At 43.7% G+C, this 18997-nt stretch overlaps 1 protein-coding gene across 6 annotated transcripts in view; it reads left to right on the top strand.

Moving 5' to 3' along the window:
* GABA-B-R1 (gamma-aminobutyric acid type B receptor subunit 1) overlaps positions 1 to 18997 on the top strand; it is a 104649-nt gene that overhangs the window by 13814 nt on the left and 71838 nt on the right. For all 6 annotated transcript variants that reach the window (XM_065437669.2, XM_070541048.1, XM_065437674.2 and 3 more), the window contains exon 6: positions 12613 to 12804. In XM_065437669.2, the coding sequence (XP_065293741.1) occupies positions 12613 to 12804 (192 nt within the window). The remainder of the gene's footprint in view (positions 1 to 12612; positions 12805 to 18997) is intronic.

Consider the following 18997-nt stretch of genomic DNA (forward strand, 5'->3'; position numbering starts at 1 on the left):
GCAAGAGCAGAAATAAAAATTGCATGTCAAGATACGCTGGAATCATTGACGCGAGCTCGTAAATGGTTCGTCGTCGTCGTCGCACATGGCGGTCTGGTAACGAGCGACAGCCAGCGGCGCAAGCAGATTGGACAGTGTCCCATCTGTTTGCAGCAACAGTCGCCGTGAAAGATGAGCAACTTGCCTTGCGAAGCAATCGGGTTATGCAGGCATCTGCTGCCGCAGCCAACACAGCAACGTGGACTACCCAATATTTTAGTGTTAACTCCTTTCCAACCTGCATGTTTCTTTTCTTTCGGGGGCTGCTTATGTCTAGCTCACACTTGGTGTCCCACTTTGTCTCAATATGGACAAGTCGCTTTCATGGGCATAACCTTCGGCAGCCACTTTTGCGGGCCTTTCCACTCATATGGCTATCAAATTCATACACTTTGAACCATGTAAGCGCGTATGCTGATCTCCATTCATGTCTAATTGCAGCCGAGAAAGGCCACAGGCACAATTTGCCCATGGCTGCAGCAGGAAAGGGTGAACGGGGAGCACGAATCACGGTGTGTGTAAATTGGGAGTCTATGTCGCTGTGCAGACTGCAGGAGCAAATGCTTACTTCGAGAGACTGCTTCCCAATGCAACTGGCCAGGCGGCCATATCCGAGAAACATTACATGGCGACCGTAACCAAGTGAGATAACAGCGAAATTAAACAGCAATCAATCACCGCATAAGATTCACACAATACATTATACATTGGCTACAAACCATATGGTAACAGTGAGCATTCACGTACACGGGTCTCTTACGATACATTCAGCCGCCTGCTTACAGGCATAGTGCTTGCCTTCGTCGCACGTGGTGGTCTGGTAACGAGCGACAACCAGCAGTGGGAACAGATTGGACAGAGTGTCCCACTTTTTTGCAGCGACAGTCGCCGTTAAAAGATGAGCAACTTGCATTGCGAAGCAATCGGGTGACGCACGCATCTGCTGCCGCAGCCTACACAGCGACATGGACTACCCAGCATTTTAGTGTTGACGCCTTTCCAGCCTGCACTTTTCTTTTCTTTCGGGGGCCACTAACATGTGGCTCATGTGGAAAAAGGCACTTCTGCCAGGTTTATTGGCACAGAGCGTCAAGCCGTCCTGACATGGCGTACTCAAGGTGACTAGCCTAACATTAGCATTCTCCCCGGTCGCGAGCCAATCTCCCTCTTCCTCTTCTTCGATGCGCTGTGCGAGCATGATTTCCAACACCCTCCGTGGCCAATAATGTCACTTGCACAGTTCCAGAGGACAAAGAAGTTGACCCGGCCTCGTGAGCTCTGTGTTGTCTGCTAGTCGGACTTTGCATGCTCTGACGTACCCATTGCTCCCCTTAAAGATTTTAACAAATTTACCTAATTTCCAAAATGTAATGGGTACTTTGTTTTCTCTAATAATGAGAAGGCCATAATTCTTTAAAGAGTTGTCAGGCTTCTGTGACCTGCTGTGCATGCTTCTCAGTGTCAAGATGTATTCTTTATACCAGCGCTGCCAAAAGTCGTTTAGTTTTTGTTGTTTACATCTCCAGGCATGCAGTGTGTCTGTGGGACCTCCCAAGTTCTCGTTAACTTGTGCTTGTGGAAGGGCAGTGAGACATCTACCTGACAAAAAGTGTGAAGGAGTTAGTACTTCCGCTTCAGTAGCATCATCAAAAATGTATGTGTATTCTAGAATTTATCACTGCCTCGACCTCTGTTAGTAAAGTGTGGAGCTGTTCGAAGCTGAAGCATCCTTTTCCTAGTGTTTTCCTGAGGCAGTTCTTAACTGTTCGAATCATTCTTTTCTAAAATCCTCCCCACCATGAAGCGCGCTCAGCAATGAACTTCCATGTGATATTACTAGATGCACTAAAGTTCTGTACCTTGACATCACGTAGAAGTCCATATGTCAGCTTAAGTTTGTGACTGGCTGCCTTAAATGTTAAAGCATTGTCAGAATAAATTGCACCTGCCAAACCACGGCGCGAAATAAATCGACGAAAGGCCAATAAAAAGGGATTCAGTCATGTCACTGGAAGGTTCTAAGTAAACAGCTCGCACAACAGCACAGGTAAATACTGCAATGAATGTTTTCACAGAGCCATTTCCCTTCACAAACACCGGACCAGCAAAGTTGACGCCCGTGACTTGAAATGGATGAAACCTTGAGACTCTGTCGATCAGAAGTGGGGCTGTAGGAGCTGAAGCCATTTTAAGAAACCTCGCACAGACCCCGCACTGGCCAAGCACCTTTTTAACACACTGGCGACCGCGCTATACCCAAAACTTCTCACGCAACTCGGTGAGTGTAACACCGACACCGCTGTGAAGAAGGCATCGATGTTCGCAGTCCATGATGAAGTGCATACAGCGATGATCTGCGGGTAGGAGTACAGGACATTTTACATTGTCCGAAGCAGCTGCATTGTCAAGACGAGTCTTGATCCTGATAATGCCCTTGGCATTCATGAACAGGTGAAGGTCTCGTATGGTTGACGTCTTGTCGAAAGCTTTGTCCATCTTTAGTGCAGCAATCTCATTTCCAAAGCTTTCTGCTTGTAAAATCCTCAGCCACATATCTTCGCTTTCTGAAATCTCCTGAGCAGAAAGTGAACATTCTCTTCTAGTATTAGAAGGTGCTTGGCCATTGTGAATGAACCTCTTCACCCAAGTCATGATTCTAAGGACTGTCTTCCAGTGACTATATTTCGTGACATCTAATATAGGCTCAGGAGTCCTACTCAGGGCCATCAGAACCACTTCTTCTGCTGGTTTTCTTTCGTCGAGTAACACCTCAGGTGAGTTCTCGCACCTCTCTTCTTGTTTGGATGATGGCGTATCCACCATGCCAATCGCTTCCATTTCCTAGAATCGTTGCAATGGGAAGGAAAGTTCTTCATTCTCGTATGCGTCTATGCGGAAAACACATATCTGACTGCTCGTTTGCTGACTAACTTTCCATGTGAATGCCAAGGGCTCTTGAATAGTCCATCCAATGTTCGTGTTGATCGCTACCAGAGATCGGTTTTCGATATCCCATTTCACCTCACTTGAATTCGGCATGAGCTTCCACATCTGGTCGGAACCAATCAAAAGACTCACTCCGGGTTCACCTGTTACGCCAGGGAAAACCACTTCGTCTGCTAGTGGCTTGTCCTCCACAATGATGGCTTGGAACAAATGGCTATCTGGTGGAATTTCAGTCATGTCTTCGCAGATAAAAAACACGACGATTGCTTCTGTCTGTACTGATACATTCTTGTACTGGCTCCGAAGTGTTATGCTGACTAGCTTAGCCCGCTGAGCATGCTGTGACCGAGCTCGTCTGAACGTGCTAATCACCAGATCCATATCTTGTGTGGGAGATAAATTGAGCTTCTTACATACATCTTCCCAAAGAAATGTTCTTTGACTGCCATTGTCTGAAACACCACGGACGTAACAGCAGTGGGTCGGAGTCGTCAGCCAGGCACGGAACGTCTGTAGGAGAATCTTCATAGTGAGTCGAGGCTGTGTACCGTTCGTTAGAACGTGCATGGCAACATACGGTGTCTTTAGTGGTGCTGAAGAACGTGATCTTTCGTTAACTCCAGCGTTGCACATCGTGGAAGCATGACGACCGTTGCATGCGTACACTGGATCCTGCGACGACAGTCACGCGCAAGGTGTCCCGTTGTGCACTTGAAGCATCGACCATATTTCCTGAGCATGCTGCATTTGTCTTTGAGGCTAACGTCACTGGTGCATCATTCGGTCCTGTGGTCTTTGGCTGAACAAAAGCATGGTTCTATTAATACTTCTGCCTTGTTGTGAAGAACCCTTGCAGCAGGAGTCGACGATATATTGAAGCTCGGACTGTGTTTAGGACGTGTTTCGTTCAGCCTTGGTGTTCTAGTCTAAGCACACCTCTCTCTACATTCGACTTCTAGCTGAAGAAATTTCAGCAAGCGCTCTAACTCCTGTTCCGGTGAGTGCTCACTATTGGGGGCGAGCTCCACCACTGGAAAAGCTGGCGCCACCGTCAGTGTATGTTTCCAATCCGAGACGATGGTTTAAGTGTCAAAGGTTTGGCCATGCTTCGCCTTTGTGAAGAGGCAAAGCAACATGTGCAAAATGCAGCAGCAACGATCATGACTCCGAAAAGTGCAATTCTCCTCCATATTGCATAAACTGCAAAGGTGATCACCCTGCCTACTCACGGTCGTGTCTCGTTTGGAAAAAGGAAAAGGAAATCATGGCAATCACAGTAAAGGAAAAGATATCATTCTGTGAAGCCAGGAAACGTCCATCACACCTACCTAAACTCAGCTATGCCAATGTGGTGCATCAGGGGGAAGCACCACATAGGCCCCACAAGCCTACAGGGTCTACTAACAGTAGAGCTGTGGGGGCTCCTCCTACCCCCTTGGTGGTGGCAGCCAGTGCTGCCTCATCACTTTCAAAGGCTCTGGAGGCCACAGTCTTGCAAGGTCTTAAGACAATGCGAACATCAAGGCTTGAGGCACCTCAGCGCCAGTCGCTCAGTCCTCCAGCGTTTCTGATAGAGCAATGGAGGTTGATACCAAAATACCAGTGTCATTGACACCGAAGGACCTGCGCTCTCTCGAGCACGCAAAGAGGGATGAACTCCCAGTAACCGCTTCAAAAAAGGACAGGTAACCTGACAGTTACCGTTCTTATCCATAGTTGATTTTTGAACATATGTCACCTATAATCTGTATTTAAGGATCCATCTCTATTTAAATATTCTCAGTTCTGTTCCATCATGGTTTTTATTATACACTGGAACTGCAGAGGTCTACTACATAACTTAGGTGACATAACAGACATCATAAATAGCTTCTCCACAGTTGCCTTTTTTTTTTACAAGAAACAAATCTAGGCCCCCAAAACCAGAATATTTAAAAGGTTTTTCCGTCTTTATAAAAGACTGGGAAAACACCAGCTGACTGTCTTGAGGAGTTGCCATTGTCTGTCCTACCCAAAAGGTTAAACTGGACAGTCGTTTCTAACTGGTTGCCGTGACTATTCTCTCTTTCAAAACTATAGCAGTCTTGAAACTTATTGTGCGCAACAAACAGGGACGAAGAAGAGAAGAAACACAAGGACGAGCAGTCTGTTCTTTGTACTTACCACGCCACAAAATGTAAATGTGAAAGAACTTGAAAAACTGATTAAACAGCTATTGGGCCCTTTTACGCTTGTAGGCTGATTTTAATGCCGATTGTACTCTTTGGGGAAGCAAGAAAACAGACCGAAGAGGACATCGCATAGAATATTTTATTCTATCTAATAACATCTGTCTTCTAAATTCAGGTGTACCTACTTATTTTTCACCTACATCACGTAACTTTAGCTGTCTTTATTCAGCTCTCTGTTCACCTTCTCTTTTCATTGATTTTAACTGGGAAGTGTTGGACAATCCATACAGCAGTGACGACTTACCTACCATAATCAAAGTGGCATCAACATTACCCATCATCAACTGCAGGCCACGTCATTGAGAAATCCAACTGGCAGACTGGCCACTTTTCAGAGAAACAGCCAGACTTGAACATTTTTCAGCCACCATCTAGGTGTCGATGAGATTAATGAAGCATTTACTAATTGCACAATCATGGCAGCTGAAAGAGCTATACCCCAATCTACTGGAGAACGTCGAAAGAAACTAAACCCATGGTGGGCAAAGGAATGTACTGTTGCAACGAAAGAGCAGAATAAGGCCTGGAGCAATCTTCGTAGATACCCAACTTACCACAACCTTCTTGACTTCAAACAGAAAAAAGCCCGTGCACGATAAATACATAGACAAATAAAAAAACTCTCTTGGCAGAACTATATCTCCTCAATTGATAGTTCAGTCACCTCCAAACGTGTGTGGGAACAGGTAAAAAAATTTAGAGGGGATTACTCATCCTACACAATTCCTTTACTCTCAAGTCCTGGCACACAAACAACGCTCAAAGAACAAGTAAACATTCTGGGGGAACACTTCTATAGAGTATCAAGTTCAGCCAACTACACGGACACACTTTTAACATAGAAAAAATATGCTGAAGAACAAAGATTACCAACAACAGGTGCATCTGATCTACCGTACAATGCTCCCCTCACACTCCCAGAATTACAGAATGTACTTTCAGCTGGAAAGAAAACTGCAGTTTTCATGGGCCACCTGCTCTTTAGCATGCTTGCCCATCTGTCAGAAGCCTCAATAAAAGCATTACTAAAACTCTTTAACAAGGTCTGGGAAACTGGTGAAATTCCAAGAACATGGAAAAATGCCGTTATTATACCTTTTCTAAAATCTGGAAAACCCCTAACATCACCCAGCAGCTACCGCCCCATTGCTCTCACCAGTTGTTTGACAAAGTTGTACATGTTGTGCACCAGACTAACTTTTACCCTTGAAACAGAAAAGCTTTTAAACAAACATCAATGTGGTTATAAAAAGGGTTGTTCTACAACTGATCACCTAGTCCGATTAGAACCTGAAATATGCAATGCCTTTTTACACAAACAACACTGCCTAGCTAGTATCTTTTTTGACTTGGAGAAGGCATATGACACTACATGGAAATTCAGCATTTTGAGGGACTTGGCAGACTTGGGGATTCGGAGCAAAATGCTGAAGTGCCTTTCTGACTTTATGTCCGATCGAACATTTCAGGTGTGTCTTGGCAGTATGCTGTCACATGTATTCACCCAAGAAAACGGTGTGCCTCAGGGCTGTGTTTTAAGTACAACACTGTTTGTGGTTAAGATGAACTCTGTTAGCAAGGTCATACCATCTACCCTTATGCATTCTCTCTACGTTGATGATCTCCAAATTGCTTTTTGCGCATCTAACATAACATGGGAATGGCAGATCCAAATCACTCTACACAAGTTGACACAATGGGTTCCTGGCCAAGTGGCTTCCTTTTTTCGTCTGAAAAAACTGTTGCCATGATGTTTTCTCAGAAGAAGGGCTTACAACCGGACCCCGTCCTGAAACTTAATGAAATGATACTGCCACTTAAACAAGAACACAAATTTTTAGGGGTCATATTCGATAAAAAATTTAATTTTCTCACACACATTAATAACCTAAAGGTTAAAATAAATAAGGCACTCAATGTCCTAAAAGTCCCTTCCCAAAAACTCTGGGGCTCTGACCGTAAATGCCTCCTACATATTTATTGTTCTCTGGTACATAGCAAACTAGATTATGGATGCATAGCATATGGTTCAGCCAGACAATCGTACCTTAAGCGGTTAGATCTCGTGCATAATAAAGGATTACGCTTAGCAACCGGTGCCTGTAGGACCTCGCCCATTCCCAGTTTGTATTCTGAGAGTAATGAGCCATCTTTAGATCACAAAAGAACACAACTCGTGGTTACATATGTTCGAAGAGTTCGCTCATCACCTGATCAGATTGGCCATAACAATATCATGCACTGCGACAAACGACTACACTACACAAACAAGCCAAAAACTCTAAGACCACTCATACTTAGATTTGAAGAAAAATGCCACGACTACAATGTCTCTGCTGAAGCACTTTCTCTCATGCAAAGGCCAACTAAAATAGCTCCTTGGAATGATTTCATGAAATTTCTAAGTTTTTCATTGACACATCTAAAAAACAAGATATGCCTCATGAACACATACTATAGGAATTTCACACAGCTCAAGACACATATAACACTTACACAGAATTTTACACCGATGGCTCAAAGATGTCCATTTATGTTGGAAGCAGTGTAATTGAAGGTACACGGGGACACACAGTCAGACTACCACAGTTTGTATCAGTTTTCACTGCTGAGTGTTATGCCTCATGGATGGCAGCACAAATGATTATAAATGCCAAACACAAAAAATCTATAATTTCTACAGATTGTTAAAGTGCACTTAAGGCCTTGAATACACAGAGTACAAACCCATCATAGGTGACATCCTACATATACTAACAAACCTAAATAAAGACCAGACTGTTCATTTCTGCTGGGTCTCAAGCCACGCTGGGATCCCTGGAAATGAGAAAGCAGATGAATGTGCAGCAAGGGCAACAAATATACATATTTCAAAAGTTAATGTACTTGTCAGGGATGGAATTCAAGCTGTTTGTGAGGCACTGCTCTTTAACTGGCAATGCGAATGGCAGTCGAAAGACAACAATAAACTTCAACTGATTAAACCTGTCCTTGGGAAGTGGAAGACATGCTACCATCAGAAACGCTTCATTGAAGTAATTCTTTGTTGACTTTGGATAGGCCACATACAAATCACACATAACTACTTATTGAGACAGGAGGAACAACCAACATGGGACATATGCCATGAACTATTGACAGTAATACACATTCTAATCACGTGTCCACATTTCGAAATGCATAGACAAAAGTGCTTCCACGTATTGTACAAGTCACACACCCCATTCCACCCAATGTTGACGCTAGGAGAAGATGCACTGATACCTCAGACTGATGTGCTAGGCTTTTTAGACTGAACAGATTTTTTAAGTAAGCTTTAATTAATGCAGGCTATGTTGCATTTACTAATGAAAATTTATCACCCTGTGTCTGGCGCAGCATAGCCTTAGTTGCTTTTGCGCTGTTAAATCCAACTTAAATAACTAACTAAATACTTCAAACATAACTTGAACACGATCTTAGTATCATAAAGATCTGTTACTATTTTCCTGACGTAAATGGCAACCACATGAAGGTTACTTGTGATGTATTTTTGTCATAATGTCCCCTGATGTAAGGTTGTTGACAGTGAATCCATTGCTGCAAATTCGGCCAAAGAATGCTTCATGGGGGTACTTGCTTAACACCAAGGATTAACTAATGGTACACATTTAATAGCAGTGTCTTCATTGTGTGGCCATGGAAGAAATGCACCAACACCAGTTTATGCATGATGAAGAGGCATTGCAAATGTGCCCCCTTATAGCTGATGCTTTAGACTTGTTTCTTCCGATAACCATGGCTGCTGGTTTGACGTATGAATTGTGAGCTGACAACCCTTTTTGGCTCCATTAGTCTTCTCACTGTACACTGTTATGAAGAGCTGTAGCAAACCTCTATTTGGCCCATCCTCTCAAAACATGCCTATACTCCATCTCACAAGTCGTTTGCAGCACTGTGGAAGCTGCAGAACTCCTTAGCCAATAGGAAAGCCGCATGCCCCTCCAAATGTGTTCATTCGCACTGCATCATCTGCTTACCACCACAGTAAATTGCGATATACGATGTGCATACGCGGAGGTCCTAACATGTCATGTATCACTGTAACGTTTCATGTACCAAGCAAAAATTTAACTTTTTAATTCCGCCAATAATCAAGCAGTTAAGCCCAAAGCTATAACGCTGTGTAAGGATATTACCTGTGTGCGCCTCGTAGCTTTGGCATTGCTGCAAACAACTTGTGAGATTGAGTGTAGTATCTATAGGGTATATGAACTGCATTTTTTTATTTTTTTATTTTTTGTTAGAAATAGCATTCTTAGAGGGACAAGATTAAAAAGGGGGGGGGGGGGGGCAAACAAGCTGTTGCGATCACCTTCTGGGTCAAGGAAAGCAAAGAAAATTGAAAAATTAGTATAGTCTCATACATTCACAAAATTTTGTGTAAGCTTAAAGAAATTTAATATTGCTCAACAGGTGAATATGCTTGTAATCTTGTCCACACTTGATAAGCTGGTGAAACTGTGCAGAGCAACTTATAGAAAAATAAAAGAGAGTATAACTGCTCAATCAAGCATTGGCATTTCTTTAGTGCTTAGAGTGTAGAAATATAGCACACAAGGTGCAATGCTACTTACTGTTTTCACCTATTCTGTCTCAGCACTGTTTGCTCTTCAACAAATCAACCAACTCAATTGTACACATTGTTGCAGTGGTGTGGAATGTTTCTTTTTCACTTGGTGAATGCCCAAACAGTTGACATGGAATACTATAACATTGCAAAACACAAAAGGAAAGCCATTTCAGCAGTTTTAACTGTATGCTGGTCCTGTAAAGATACAAAGGAATCAGCAGACAGCAAGATTTTTGACCTGGCTGAATTTGAAGGCTGTCAAAATTCAGGACATGAAAGAATGTTCTTTATCAGAAAAAGAACTGGAGTGTCTGTTACCAGCAAATTGGAATGCGATCAGATAAGGTCATTCCTTTCAGACGTATGTTTCTTTTTTCATTTTCTTTTATTGAGGGGTGGTGGGGGTTAGTGCATTGTGTATGCCCTCTATTGTCCCTGTTTTTACTTGTACTGTTCTAACTACTTGGTAAAAAAAACTTATTCCATTCTATGTGCTGCATTTTAGCACCCATTCTATATAGCATTAGTTATTGATCATGGTGAGTATGTAAGAATAACATTCAAAGAGTAAAATGAAAAGTCCTTTTTTTTTTAATGCAAATCATTATATGGCTACTCATGCTGGGACCTGGAGGTTGTTTTTTGCGGTCAGCCTCAAAAGGACCACTTTAGTGTGCCCAGAGTCACTAAAATGTGCCCGATATGTAAAATATACATCATGAGGAATGCAATGTGCAAGTTTTACGTTTCAAAGAGCTTTTATTAATTTTCTTGAATGAATTAAAACTCATTACAGTGGAAAATGGGCTTTAGGTGAGGGGTGTGCAGCCTAGGAGCCATATATGGGTGCAAAGGCATGCTGTCAGTGTTCCTAGTGTGCCAAAGTACATTTGGCGGCAGTTCGAGGCCACAGGGTTACCTAGGGAGGCCTGTGTTCTCTCATCGTCAAGGTTCCACCGGCATATCGAAGGCAGCAGGTGGAAGTGCTACATATGTGCAAGCAGTGTCACGTGATAGGTGTGGTGCCATGTCATTTGTAGAGGTAGCTTGTGCAGAGAGAAAAGTGGCACGGCCAAGGAGAGCGAGTGTTGCACCAAAGCTGCTCGGTAAAGCGGCATGCCACAAACAGCAATACACCAGTCTTGCCAATGAGCACAAGCTTCGCACATTTATGATAATTCTCCCATAAGGAGTTTCGGCTTTTCTTTTGTGTGTGTGTGTGTGTGTGTGTGTGTGTATGTGTATGTGTGTGTGTGCATGTGTGTGTGTGAGAGAGAGAACCTGCCAGTGGAGTGCTGTTCCCCTGGCAGGCTCAAGACGTGCTTATGAGCCTAGCAGTTGTTAAGAACATGAGCAGTGACTGTACAGTCAATCCCAGATTTGTTGAACTTGAAAGGGATAATGAAATAATTTGCTACACCGATAATTGAAAATATAAAATATGCATCCATCTGAGGGTTATCTGAAGACAGTCTCATGAGATGGTGAAAAGTGAGAATTTACCTGTTTCTCCAAGGCTGTGTTGAACACACAAAAGTTTCAGCGCATCAAATGCGTCACATTACACGTCTGTGCAGTGGTAAAATTTAATAAAGTAAATCGACTGTTATGGAGCGCATATAAGACTTGCTGCATGCGCCAACCACATTTTGAGATGCGCACCATGCTCATTTTTCCTCTATGGCATGTACTACCCATAAATGTCTATAACTTGTTCAGCAGCATCTGCCAAAACAGTACCGTTTTACCAGCATGAATATTTCCGATTACTCAAGCAGTTATAGCAGTGCTGTGAGGAGAAGCATACTTGCAGGGATGCAGCATTCCATATATCAAATCTCGTGATGTATAGGAGTTCAATATACACGTAGTACGATGGTATACTTTTGCATAGAATTTTCGAGGAAATGTTACAACTGTTTGATGTAGACAATAATTCACTATGTCTGGGTTTGATATGTCCAGGATCGGCTGTAATTTGTAACAATCCATTTTATTTTCCATTCTTAATGCATTGAGTTCCCCTTGGCTGTGCATGTACACCATATTATCACTAGTGCGGTTCCACGGTGCAGCACATCCCGCATGTACTTTTGTACCATGAGCTGCATACTCCTTCAATGAAGGCGCAATGTGTTTTCTGTGCCAGAGTGCAGGAGAGTGCGGGAGCTGACGTCATTGGCACTGTGCGGTGCAAGGTGGTAGAGTGTGTGTGTGAAGTGCCGTTTCAGCAACATGGTCTGATGCATTATCAGGTAGCCTGTGGAGTTAGGCAAATTAAAAAGCATTGCATGCTGCCAGATTTTTGGCCTATTGGTGCAGAGTGATCAGTAAATCTTCATTCTGAACTAAAAAAAGTTTGGTATATCCATTTGAAAGAAACTTTTGCTTGATTAAATTTTAATTTTAATTAATTATGATTACATTTTCAAGGGAAATTATAATTATATTCATTATTTGCTATAACCTGTTTCATTGTATCAAGGTTTTACTGTATCTGTTTTTGTTACAATTGTGTATCTGGCAACATTGCTACGATTGTGTTGTAACAACTCGTTGAACAGGCATTTGACCAACAGTGTTTGGCTGTACAAGCTGGCCAAGCAACAAATGTCTGATGAGATTGTTTAACGATTTTTTATGAGTGACATTTTCATCAGAATTAAGCAAATAATGTGACAGTTTTCATATGGAAGCTTGTTTGATAAGTTGTGCAGCTGTCATTCGTTGTCATTTAATATAGAAGTTGTTGAGTAACTCTTTATGATCCCTTTTGGTATGCAGGCATATAAACAGAATGTGTTTGGCAAGCAGTATGTGTGGCTTCTAATTGGATGGTACGAGGATGGTTGGTACACAGTCCAAGACAAAGGCCACAACTGCACTACAGAGCAGATGAAAGAGGCCCTTGAGGGGCACTTCACCACTGAAGCTCTTATGCTCAATCAAGGAAACCAGGAGACCATCTCGGGAATGGTATGTTTATTGCTAGCTAATGTTACATGCCTGGGGTGCTGGAAGATTCTCAGCCTGACTAAGAAGATTATGGCATAAAGCTGTTGAGCTTCATTAATTTGACATACTTCACTAAGTAAAATACACTTAGCATATTGTTTCTGAAGACTGCTTAAATTTTTAAAAAATTGCAAATGCTTGTTGTTGAATACTGCTTTCTTGTAGGTTTTTTTCAAAGTTAAAAGAAAGGTTTTCTTGCTCTTGGTCCGAAAAAGTAAAATTGTCAGAAAGAGCAAGATCTAATAAGGCAATCGGTAAAATATTTTTAATATGTTTTACCTGCGCAGATCAGCGTTCTGTCGGTCTTTCTTTCTTCTTCCATTTTTTTTCGCTGATTTTCATTCTTAACAATGTGTACAAGTTAGCCCAACATCAAGCTCTCCAAGTTTATTTATGTACTGAGAGTCAGTTAAGGAAATGAAAGAGGAAAAAATGGGGAGGAGGTGATTATTACGTGTTTCCTATGCAAGCATATCGCAGTATTTTCGGAATGCTTTTCTTCTGTGCAGCGTGGTCAATGACTCGGTCGAGTACCAGAAATGAGAAGCTCTTTGATGACCCGAAGGCCTGATGGGGAGCAACAATGTCCCCAAGTTTTAAGCATGTGCTTGTCGCCTCTTTCTCTGTGTGTGGACCTTTTATTGCCAATTCCCTCTCAACAGTTATGGTTAACACAGTCCGTAATGAGATAGAGGTGCACCTTGGCTGGAGCAGCAATGTTCTGCCTGCTACAGGCACCAGGCAACACCTTTCTCCTACATTTCTCTCCGGAAGTGATGCACCCCTTGCGCCCATTTGATGCAAGGAGTGTGGTCCTAAACATAACGGTCTTATACCCCAGTCACACGGGCACTTTCAAAGTCCTTTGAACGAAAGGTCCTTTACTTCAAGGGAGAATGCGCACTGTCACACAGGCACAGCAAAGGAGCCCTACTGGAAGGGAGCTTTGAGTGAAAGGAGTGCTTTGAAACCTCAAGGGAATAATCTCGAGCCTAGAGGGTGTGTGACAGCAGAAAAATAAAATCTAAAAATATGGAAGTTGCATTTTTACCACTTCAGAACAAGCTTATAAGTACTGAATACTATTACTAAGTGCCGGTACAGCAGCGCCAGCACGGCCTGTCGTCAGCAGCAACATCGACACAACACGGGTGCAATGTGCGATTTGGTCCTTTGGTCAGTGGCTGCTAGGCATCCCAGTCTCCTCGGCTTTTTTCTGCGCGTCTTCTTCCCTCGTCGCTTTTTTGTTGTTGTTCTTTATTTTACCGCGTTTACGCGTAACTACCACTGCCTAGCCACAAGGAATGAAACAAAGCAGCTGAAGCAAGGGCAACAACAAATAATCGACGCCAACATGCGGTGTACGAAGTGGTACACATGGTGGCCATCATTACTATAAATACATCTGTATTTCGTAAAGTAATGCCTTTACTACGCTTGCATTTTGTTTTGATTGTTCCATGTATTAGGAAAAATAAATATTGCTGAAAAAAAAAATGTGACGAACTTATTATAAGACACATTTGGGCCATATTATTTTATTACTATCGAGGGAATGGCAGCGCTAAAGATACTTTGCGGTTTCTGTTAAAAGCTTCAATGGAGATTACCTGGAGACCGTATAGCACCGACAGATATCCCTTGAACAATGCTCCATAACTTCAAAGGCCCTTTGGCATGCTCGTGTGACTGGGGTATTAAATATTGGATTCAGGGGAGCCCCCCTTCCCTGCTACTGCTACTATTCTACTGCTATTTTTTTTTTCGCCTCTTTGTTTACATTTCAAATATACTTGCAAGCAGCACATCTTTCTGTGAGCAGCAAGGTCAGGCTACATATCTCTTATCCCCTAAGAATTTCATTGATAGTGCATTTTGTCTGCGCATCTGGTGATAACCATAAAGCGCGGGCTGATTGTACTCCTAAGCATGATAAAGTCATCATTCTTTCATCAAAGAACAGTGTTCGGTTGCTTCAAACGGCATTTTGCATGCTTGTCGATTTTCTTTTCAATAATGTTTTTCTCTCTGCCCTCATATTCGCTATGTGCCTGTCATAGGCATATGTGCCTGGGGGGATCGGCAATGCGGTCAAACTTGTGTGTTCGCTATGAAAACTCCTCAACAGCGGCCTTGAAAGAAGCTAAGGCCCCTGAAAAATTTTGGCATCTTACTAGATACAATAGCCCGTCGGCTTGCGCCTCTCGAAATGGGCTGTTAATTGTCTGCATGCCCTATTCATGCCCACTAGCTAGTGTGTCCCCTGCATGGGAGGCAAAATGTCTGAGTTAATTGTCCTAACATTCAGTATTGTAAATACTGTGATTGCTTTAAATAGGCCCTCTGTATTTTTTTCCTCCCCATTCTGTGCTTTCTCCACTTCCGTACCCTCGTCATCACACCATCTCTCTTTCTGGCCAAGGTTCAGGTGTCAGCCATCACCAGTGCAGCCAGCAAAATTTTTTCTTCTAACAAGCACAAATTTAGCTACTTTTTTCACAATCAGATGCCAGCTGACGTAGATGCGTAGTAAGCTGCACCTTTTGCTTATTTGTTCTTGGCACGACGGCGAAGACGTTTTCTTTGTGTGCGTGGGAGAGGGGATTGCCCCCATGACAACCATGACAACCAAAGAGGGGGTCCTTTTGGACTGCCACTAGCCCTCGACTTGCTTTTGCATTCAACCTTTCTCTTTCATTTATGTTGCTCTTTTAAAGCCCTCCTCCTGAAAAAAGAGGGAGGGAGGCTCGACCCCCCTCACCTGGCTATGCCAGTCAGAATTGCTGACCACCACACTGCAGTCCATTTACCGTTGTCCGACATTGCCCCCACGACGTTATGATTGGGCTTGAATTCCTCACAATGCACTCTGCCCTCATAGACTTTTCTGTCGATACCCTCTTCCTGGAAATTCCTGCTCCTTCTGTTGTCCTACCAAGGCCCTGAGCAGCCTGAGTACTACCAGCTCTGTCCGCCTGCCTCCTAAAGCCCTAATGTTTGTTGAGCTGTCTCCTTCACCCCAGTGCTCAATGATCAGTACATCGTCACACCAATTGCGGATGTGTTATTAATGTGCAGTGTTACTGTGTCGCACTCTGTCTTGACCATTATTGCTAACTGGCCGTGCCTGCCTGTCATCAACTTTGGCTTGACAAAGCAAGTCCTTTCCAAAGGTATGTCTCTGGCAGTGCTATGTGCTGTAGAGGACTGCCACATAACTGCATTTGCAGTTGACTTCTGCTCTGATTGTCCCCAACCTCTGCAGCATGTTCCTTGCCTCAATGCCACGTTTGCCAACATGATCATGACAGACCTATTACCTGAGCAATCTGCCGCTCTTTGCCACCTCTTGGATACCTACCATGACATTTTGACGTTGACAATTGCAATTTGGGCCAACTTAATTTGTTAAGCACCGCATCAATACTGGTGATGCCACTCTGGTTCGTCACCGACCATATCGGGTGTCTGCATCAGAACGCCAGATTATTCAAACATATCAACAAGATGCTTATGAAAAGCATTATTGAATCCTTGTCAAGCCCTTGGGCATCACCTGTCATGATTGTCAAAAAGAAAGATGGCACCTGGCAGTTTTCTATGAATTATCGTCCCCGTAACAGAATTACGAAAAAAGGCTTTTCTCCTTTACCAAACATTGATGACGCTCTCGATTGTCTACATGGTGCCAACCACGTTTTGTCAATAGACCTGCAGTTTGGTTACTGGCAGATTTCAGTGGCCGAGAAGGACCAAGGGAAGACCGCATATGTCACTCCTGACGGTTTACACCAATTCAGAGTCATGCCTTCCGGTCTAGACAGCACCCCAGCAACATTCGAATGAATAATGGGCTCATTGCTTCCGGGATTCAAATGACCACATGTCTCTGCTACCTAGATGACGTAATTGTATTTGCCGCCACATTTTAGACTCACCCTCTCGGCTATTCTTGATGTCTTCTGTAAAGCTTGGCTCCAACTGAACTCGTCCAAATGCCACATTGGCTGCCACAAATGACCGTACTGAGACATGTTGATGCTTTCGGCATGCAACCAGACCCGTAAAAAATTTGTGCTGTTAATTCTTTTCCTTTTTCTTGGTCACTGAAAAGCGTTCGGAGCTTTGTAGCCCCTTGTTCCTAGTTTCGACACTGCATGAAAAGTTTTTCAACTTTTGCATGACCACTTACTAACCTTCTAAAGAAAGCTGTGCCTTTTATCTCTAACCCCCACAACCTACTCATTAGACCACCTATCTTCGGCCACTTTGACCCGTCTTCTCCTACAGAGGTCAGTACAGACGCAAGTGGTTATGGAATTGACGCAGTCTTAGCTCAGCACCAACGTAGTCACAACCGTGTCATTGTCTTTGCCAGCCAACTCCTGACAGCTGCAGAGTGCAGCTGCTCAATTATAAAGCAGGGATACTCATCTAGGCTGTATCTAAATTCTGCCCTTATGTATACAGCAGGCAGTTCTTTGCAATACAGGCCATCACACTGCGGATGCAGTGTCCAGCAACTGGTCACCTGCAGTCGGGCCACCTGCATCAAGGTACAGGCTGTTTGTCTCGTTACCCTGTGAATGAACCACTTACCACTGGCAGTCACTGACGCCGTTGTGAGTGTTTGCATTTTTTCGATTTCACTGTTCCTCAACATCGCCGACAAGCAACGCCGTGATGTCTCCTTGTGCACCATCATTGATTGGCTCAAATCTTCACCTTCCGATGTGTCCCTATACTCTTTCGTCCTGCAGGATGGCATATTATGCCCACATAATGTTTACTCCTCCTCCTCATTGTTCCCAAACACCCGCCCTCCACGGTTCTCCATGAACTTCATAACAAACACAGTGCCGAACACCTCGGCGTCTCTTGCACTTACGATTAAGTCTGCTGACACTTCTTTCGACCAAGTCTTTCCTGTGCTGTCTGATGATATGTTACTGCATGCAAGAAATGCCAACGCTGCAGAACACCGTCAACCCTACCTGCCATGTACCTGCAGCCTCTCGACATCCAATCCAAACCATTTTTTCGTATTGTATTGCACTTATTGGGCCCCTTGCCTTAATCCACCTCTGGCAGCGAGTGAGTCACATTTGGCACCAATTAGGCCATGCACTATGCCGTCATGTGAGCGCTTCCAACAAGCTGCGCCACAGATGAGTGCCGATTTTCTGCTACACGATGTCATTCTACAAGATGGAGCACCATGCAAACTGCTCACTGATCATGGCAGCACATTCCTCTCATGAGTCATCACCGACATCTTGAACGCATGCTCAACGTGCCACAAGCTGACACCGTCGTACCACCTGCAAGCCAACGGTCTCACCGAACGTCTTAGTCGGGCCCTTACAAACATGTTTTCGAAGTATGTTTCTTCTGACTACACTGATTCGGATATCGCTCTGCCCTGTGTAACATTCGCCTATAATTCGTCGTGCCATTATACTGCCAGGTACTCTCCGTTCTTTCTATTGTATGGTCAAGAAGGTATGCTATCTCTGGACACACTATTTCCATCTCCCGCTTCCCCAGCTAGCGAATATGCATGTGATGCCATTACCCAAGCTGCCCATGCCCATCGCATTGCCCATGCTCAGCTTTTCACCTTGCAAGAGAACCAATGGCATTTGTATAACCAACGACAACAGGACATTCTCTTTATGCCTGTTTCTCTGGTGCTCCTGTGGTCCCGCTCTCAACATGTTGGGCTCTCACAAAAACTGCTGTCTCGGTACACAGGCCTCTACCGAGAGCTTCATGCCGTGACACAGATTACGGCATGAAGCATCGTAGCAATTGTAGAAACTGCTGCTACAAAGGAAACGGGTTTCCTTTGTATCAGTTGCTACGGTTGAGTGGATGTCTCATTTTCTCTTAATTAATTACTTCTCTCCACCTAGCGGCTTTCTGCAGAACTATTACGTCAAACTCTTGCCTTTGCTTCGAGTTGTTGACAAATTCGACTTTGCCCTGCTATCTGCTAGCCGCATGGTTAGCTCAGATGGTAGAGCGGCTGCCCCGGAAAGGCGGTGGTCCCGGGTTCGAGTCCCGAACCAGGACGAATTTTTCTTCAACTGCGAGGCTTTTCTTTTGAGGAACCCATATGGGTTTCCTTTGTAGCAGTTGCTACGATTGGGTG

This window comes from Dermacentor albipictus, chromosome 1 (genome assembly GCF_038994185.2).
Source record: "Dermacentor albipictus isolate Rhodes 1998 colony chromosome 1, USDA_Dalb.pri_finalv2, whole genome shotgun sequence".
Taxonomy (NCBI): Eukaryota; Metazoa; Arthropoda; class Arachnida; order Ixodida; family Ixodidae; genus Dermacentor; species Dermacentor albipictus.